Here is a 7,524-nt window from a genome sequence, read left to right on the forward strand (position 1 = left end):
TAACAGTGCAGGAAGTCTTTTTCAAATCGTCATGTCGCATGTTGGGGTCGGGGGAAACATTGCCTACAGAGACAATAATGGAGACAGAAAAAACTTTTCCCTTCACAGAAGAGAAAAGAGCAAGAAATGTGACAAAGCATGCAGATTGAAGCAAAGCTCCTCCTCCTGTCAGTCACTCTCAGTTTCAGTGTTGTATTAAATTGCTCCTCCAGCACCTCCTCTCCTCATCCTCCAAACCCTCCAATCTGTCAGCAGGAAGCTCACTTTCCCAGTTACAAGGCCATTCTCAGCACACACTGACAACATGCTGGGGACCCTCTGCACTCTCATCACTGCTCTAACATGTAAGGAGGCTGACTGACTGCAGCTTTGACCTCATGTTGGATTCATCAGTGTGTGTGTTTCTCTTCACTTCACGTCATCTTGTTGTTTCCAGGTGTGAGAGGTGTGACGGTGGTGACACAGAAGCCTCCTGTTGTGGTGCTGAGGACAGGAGAGACAGCCACCATGGACTGTAACCTGGGAACTGTTACTAACATTGCTGCTTCCTGGTATAAACAGATTCCAGGAGGAGTTCCTCAGCATGTATTATATTTTTATCACGGTTGGAGCTCTCCAAGCTATGGTTCTGGTTTCTCGTCTCCAAAGTTCACATCTACTCATCAGTCACAATCAGATTATCGTTTGATCATCAAGAATGTAGAGGAGGGAGACTCAGCAGTCTATTCCTGTCAAACATGGGACGGCTCTGCTAAGGAGAACGTATCACAGTGATTTACACTGTGACAAAAACCTCCTCACTGAACACTTCTGCTTTTTGACTCTCTGTCACATGCCAACTGATCATAGAGTCATCAAACAAGCTTCACTGTAACATCCCACCATGTACAATAATTTGTTTCAAACATTGACATGATTTTATTGTTTTTATTTACAAATTAATCAATGAAAGTATTTATTTATGTTTAACTTTCCTACATTCTTTTAAACTGAAAAAAGCAATGCACCAGTAAAAGCACTCTACATTCATCCATAATATCTGATATGTTCATATGCTGTAATTCAGGCTTAATTCATGTGGACGAAAAAAACAAAACCCTGTCTGAAAGATCATTGTTACAAGCCTGACATTGCTCTCTTGTCCATTTGGTCCATAAACACATGTCAGTTATCTTGCATCAACACTCGAAATTGTTTAAAACCATGCAAGTGGCCTGGCCAGCATCATCATGAATCATGTTCTGTTGACTCTCCCAGTCAGACAGATGGTCCTCTGCTTGGCTTGACCCCAGTCAAGGTCAGCAGCAAGTCCATTGTAAAATCTTTACAATGTGTGAACCATGAGAGTAGTATTGTGTGAACCATGATGGTTCACGTAATAGAACGTCTTATTCATGTCAGGCCGGGACTCAGATACGGACTCAGATGCAGAGAGTTGAACACACAGATCTTTATTGATAATTATTCACTCAAGGTCCACTTCAATGAGTGTCAAAGGAATAGGCTATATAATTATACTAGGCCTACGGCTATAACTATGACTATCAAAATAATAACAGAAAACGCTCACTATGAGGATAATCTAGAAAACACTAAGAAATGAAAATCACTAGAAACAGAAAACGCTCTCTAAGAGGATAATCTAGAACTCACTAAGTACTAAAAAGACAAAGAACAGAAAACGCTTCAAAGGGAGGAAAACACAATGGACTATGACTGCTAGGAAAACGAGGCTGAATAAGATAATCTATGAAATCAAAAGAACTATCCTAAATACGAAATAACAGAAATATCTATGCTAAAAAGGAAACAACAGAAAATCGCTCAAGCCAGAGGAAAACAATTCGGCTAAGGAATAAACTGTGAAAATAAACCAGAAACTAAGGTATCAAATTTACAAACAAAAGAACACTCACAAGGAGGAAACAGGAGCTTACAGAACGAACGAGATCTATGGCTGTGACATGGACGGACGGGGAAAGACAGGCTCGGGTGAATCGCCGACGGACAAAGACACACTGGCACAAGACAGGGGAGACGCAGACTATTTAACACGTGGAGGGTAATCAGGAACAGGTAGAAACAATGGGTAATCAGGGCGGACACACGGGACACACGAGGAAGGGCAGGTGCTCTGAAACGAGAGGAGAGTTAGACCTTCAAAATAAAACAGGAAAAGACAAGACAAAACCCCAATGACAAGACAGACCTCACCGCGGCGTGACAATTCATATTAAACCTGCTGCTTCTATCACCAGCATCTCTCCATGCTCCTTCAAAGATTCACTGCTCAATGTGAAAACTTCAGGCCGCAAAAAATGTTCATGACTCAGACACAAAACTCTTTCTCAATGTCAACGGTTTTTCACAGCATGTTATGAGGTCCACACGGAAAACAAGGCCACACCCTCAACATGATGATCTCTAAAGGCCTCAATAGAACAGAAACTGCCATTCTGGATATGACAATTTCAGACCATTTTTGCATCATTTTAAAATCTGACCTTTGTACCCAGACATGGCAATCCTCCTCACATCAGCATAACAGCCTAGTTGCCATGTTTAGTGTTTCACGCATTAACGCCAGTGTTCTTGACGAGGTGGTACACCAGCTTAAATCTTCTACCTGTTCTCTTGACCCCATCCCCACAAAACTGTTTCAATGTCTCTTTCACTGCCTATCAGATGATCTTCTCCAGATACTTAATGCCTCCCGACAGTCCGCTGTTTTCCCCTGTTGTCTCATTGGCTTGTCTGGACCTGTTCTTTAATGGCTCTCAGCATCTTCAAAAGGAAGGATTATCTCCGTATCTCTTGGCAACTTCTCATCTGAGGCTGTTGACATTTTCTGTAGGGGGTCCACAAGGCTCAGACCTTCGTCCACTGCAATTCAACCTATTCGTGCTCCTTCTTGGTCCATCATACAGAATCACAATGTAAACTACCAATCCTATGTTGACGACACAAAGCTGTACGTCTAACTTTCCTTAGCAAACCTCAGTCCCATAAATGCATTGAAGACATAGATTAGGGACGTCTGACAACTTTCTACAACTTGACCACGAAACTTTCTGATTGAAGGCCCAAAAGTCAAAAAGCAGTAGACCGTGCCCATTCAATCATCCTTTTTTCTTAAGCATGAAGCAAATTATTCAGAACAATCTCAACTTCCAGCAACTCATCACTGCTATTTCATCACTGCTATTTCTGCTACTGCTACTGCTACAACAACAGATTTGTGATTTAAGAAAATATTTTGCTTCCTGTCCCAGTCTGACACTGAAACAGTGGTCCATACATTCATCTCCAGCAGATCAGATTACTACAATGGCCTTTTGCAGGACTTCCCAAAAAGTCAAGGCTCCAGCTCACCCAGAATGCTAACCAGGACAACAAAAATCCACATTACACCTGTACTGAAAACACTTCACTGGCTGCTGGTACAGTAGAATTGAAATTAGTTGTGCTCCTAAATATATTTTTGACCTTCTGACTGGCTGTAGCCTGATCAGATCCTCCAGATCAGCAAGCATGTGTCCCCTGAATGTACCTCCAATTGAGACTAAATCAGGCGAAGGTGCTTTTAGTTGCTATGGTGCTGTTCACTGGAACAAACTGCCTGATGACTTGAGATATGTTGCAACCATATCGTCTGTGTGTTGTCACGTTTCTGTGTGAGTGCTTGTCTTTGTGTGTGCCTGTTATAATCCATGTGGCAAACTCAATTACAATCATCAGTAACCACCAACACCCAATAAATTGAGCTGAACTGAGTTGGTGGTTCTGTCACCATCTCTGTTCACCCTCTTCACCTCTTCAGACTTCTTCCGTCTGCAGAAGTTTTCTGAAGGGCTGCATCAGCGAGGGGAAAGAGGCTCGAGCTTGAGCATCATGGACTGAAGCAGCATGAGCCGAACCACCTGCAGCTTCACTCTGGTCAGATAAAGGACTGAGATCAGAGGGGAACATTTGACCTCCACATATTCTGATTACTATGTTCACTTAACATACAACAATGAAAGATGAACATGAACTGATACACCGATGATGATCTGACTGGAGTTAATAATACTCCTGCAAAGGACTTTAACATTAAACATCATCTTTTAAAAAACATCAACGATATAAAATGTGAAATTGTTTTTATGAAAATGACTGAATGACACAATGTGAAACCTCAAACACAATTAAGTTGATCTGTGACTGAAACCAGTGTTGAGTGTTGAAACTCCTCCTCCTCCTCTTCTCCTCTCCTCAGTGTCTTTATAAGCTTCAGTCTCTCTTCTCCTCACACTCCAACCCTGCTCACCTCTCAGCTGGACAGTAAGGGACGTTTACACCACACACTGACAACATGCTGGGGACCCTCTGCACTCTCATCACTGCTCTAACATGTAAGATATTCTTCTCATTGCTTTTACAGCCCAGATGTTCACACACAAACCTTTCACTCATGGATTTTTCTCTGTATGTTGACAGATGTTGATGCAGTGATAGTGCTGACCCAGACGCCTGCTGTCCACACAGTTTCTGCAGGACAAGAGGTTGTTCTCCACTGCAACATTCAGAGATATGACGAATCTGCTGTTGGATGGTACAAAGAGGTTTCTGGTGAAGCTCCTCAGTATGTTGTGAGCTTTTACTATGAGGACGATTCACTCGAGTTTGGAACAGGATTCTCCTCAGACAGATTCAACTCTAAATCCACATCAAACACAGATTACCAGTTCATCATTAAGAGGGCAGAGGCAGGAGACTCTGCTGTCTATTACTGTCACACATGGGACGACTCTGCTAAGGAGGACGTATCACAGTGATTTACACTGTGACAAAAACCTCCTCACTAACTACTTCTGCTTTCTGAGTCTCTCACACATGAACTAAAGCTCTCTATAACTACCAAACATGAGACTTTAAAAACAACTACAAACCAGTTTCATCAGTTTGATCTTGAACGACCAATTTGAAATAAAAGTTACTGACAAAACTCTCTCAACACTGAACTTGAAGAAATATTGAGATTCAGTTTTTATCATTTTCTTCGTTTCATTTTGTTCTTTTCATTTACTCGAGACAAAACAGAACACCAACGACTGACGAAGACAGAGAATTTATTCTAACTGCTGGGGATAAATATATGTGGTAAATATCTGCATTGATCAATAAGTGGACATGATGAATTTCTTCTGTTTGTGGTCTCAGAGACTCTGTCTGTGAAACAACTTTTAATCCAAAGGATTTGAATCAGATCTATGTGATTGGTGCTGTCAGCACTTTTTCTGAAGAATTTCAGTTCCCAAACACCAAATTATTCTCCATAGGTTTATATTTTTGGAGTTTAATCACAGTTTGTTCAGAGAGGTTTAACAGGGAGTTTGACCTCTCTGAGGTTTAATTGACCTCAAACATTAGAAGTCATCATGTGTCATAACACATTTTACATTTATTTTACGAGTTAATTGAATTTAAAGCTATCAATACAATGCTTGAAGGTCAATTCTCTATTTCATCGCTGTCATCAAGTCCACTTTGAGGCAAAGTGGAGGATGACCACTTCAATAGTTTTCTACAAAGTGGGTTTTAATGAAGTCATAAGAAGAACAAATTGAGTGCATTTACACATACAGCAATAGGTCTGTGGGTCTCCAACAATGTGAACAAAACACAGGGTTAACACTGTCACAGGACTAAATACAAAGCTTGATAAGTTCAGTATGGCATGAGCCATTTTTCTGTGTAATTATGTCTAACATTATATCAACTGCTTTGATATGATGTGATTGTTTGTGTGACTGTTTCATCATGAAATGACTGTTATCCCATCCCTGCCACCAATAACAGCCACACAAGTATAGCTGCATTGTCTGAATGATGCTGTTTTGCAGGAGGAACATTAGACTGAATTGACTGATGATATCTGGACTTTGAACATCTCCAGCATGAAAACAAAAGGATGCAGCAGAAGATTCAGAGTCAGTCCTCAAGTCCAGCAGTGTTTGTGAATAGAAGCAGACTGATGAAGTGAAGGAGATGTTGACAGTAAAAGTTGGTCTCAACAAGATGTTTCAGTTCCACTCCCCTCATCAGTGAGAGTCAGGAGGTTTTTGTACAGCCATGTGTACAAACTGAATCACTGTGGTATTCGGACAAGGCACCAAGCTGACTGTGACAAGTAAGTACTTTTTATCTGATCATTAAACAAGACAGATTCTCTGTTTCTGAGTCCAACTGACTGAAAAACATCCATTTATGTGCTACTTCCTCATTTAACATGTTGTTCAGTGGATAATAGTTGTATTTGTACATCAGCTTTGATAGCAGGTTGTGTCTTTGACGAGATGATCTGCAAATGATCACAATATGTGAACTTCTTTCTACAAATGATCCACTTGTTTAGTGAGGGTTGAGGATTTTGAGGATTTTTCGACAGGAAACATTTTCTAGTTTGTGTTTTTATTTTCTTTCACAGTTCATGACAAACTTTAAAATGAAGAAAAATCTACGTATATTACAATATATGTGATGATGATTTTCTTGACAATATCAATTCAAAACTGCTGCACTTGTGTTTTTTTATTGATAAATCTTTAAAGTTTAAATATAACTTTGAATTGATGTAAATTGTATATTGGCTGAATTTTCTTTTTCTTTTTTTTTTTTTTTGTTAAATAGAAACCACTGAAGCAAACTGACAACTGACAAACTGTAATTTCCTTAAGTGACTGAAATAATTATATTAGAAGTCAAAAAAACACTTTAAGGTCTCTTTATGAATGTCTTGATCATCATATTTATAAGATTGTGATTTATAAGTTTTGTTAAAATCAATAAAGTCTGCTCATGTAGGTAATGATGTCTAGATGTTCAAATTTAAAATACTTGATCTGACCAGATTTATTATATTGTCAAAACAAAAAATAACTAATCTGTTGCTGTCATGTCTTGAATGAGTGATTAGATTTGTAGTTGTTTGATGAATGTCCTTCATGTGTTTTCAGGCTCCAGCCTCCCTCCTCCTGTCCTGACAGTCTTCCCTCCGTCCAGTGCTGAGCTCCAGTCCAACAAAGCCGCTCTGGTCTGTCTGTCCAGTCAGTCTGTGCCTTTTGCAGATGTGAGCTGGTTGGCTGGTGGGAGTCCAGTGAGCAGCGGGATCTCTACCAGCACCGCTGTTCAGCAAGCAGACCACACTTTCCAAATCAGCAGCTATCTGGCCATCCAGACGTCAGACTGGAACATGGATAAGGTTTACACATGTAAAGTGTCTTTGGGCTCCCAGACTTCAGAGAAAAACATCCACAAGTCAGACTGTCCCACTGAAGAATAGCAGAGGAGCAGAATGACCATTTCAAAGCTGCTTCTTTACTCTTTGTGCTGTTTGCTCATTACAAGGTTCACATGCTAGAAAAGATGTGTGTGCATGCTTGTAACACATGTTGTGACCGTTAGGTGGAGGTGTTGTATCAGCTTTGCAACTGCTGCATTTGTCAAGACTCATTCAATAAAAAATAAACATACAAAAAACTG

At 40.3% G+C, this 7,524-nt stretch overlaps 1 protein-coding gene across 2 annotated transcripts; it reads left to right on the top strand.

Moving 5' to 3' along the window:
* The first annotated feature begins 183 nt into the window (after positions 1 to 183).
* Positions 184 to 7,512, top strand: LOC121621194 (immunoglobulin lambda-1 light chain-like). 2 transcript variants are annotated; one of them, XM_041957564.1, is made up of 4 exons: positions 184 to 344; positions 437 to 762; positions 6,139 to 6,172; positions 6,999 to 7,508. In XM_041957564.1, the coding sequence occupies exons 1-4, from the start codon at positions 305 to 307 to the stop codon at positions 7,322 to 7,324; spliced, it is 726 nt and encodes a 241-aa protein (XP_041813498.1). In that variant the 5' UTR covers positions 184 to 304; the 3' UTR covers positions 7,325 to 7,508. The 2 variants fall into 2 exon arrangements, with proteins under 2 accessions (XP_041813498.1, XP_041813497.1); XM_041957563.1 differs by lacking the exons at positions 184 to 344; positions 437 to 762 and adding exons at positions 4,338 to 4,394; positions 4,480 to 4,805 and having other exon boundaries at positions 6,999 to 7,512.
* The last annotated feature ends 12 nt before the right edge of the window (positions 7,513 to 7,524 follow it).

Source organism: Chelmon rostratus, chromosome 17 (genome assembly GCF_017976325.1).
Source record: "Chelmon rostratus isolate fCheRos1 chromosome 17, fCheRos1.pri, whole genome shotgun sequence".
NCBI classification, from domain to species: domain Eukaryota; kingdom Metazoa; phylum Chordata; class Actinopteri; order Chaetodontiformes; family Chaetodontidae; genus Chelmon; species Chelmon rostratus.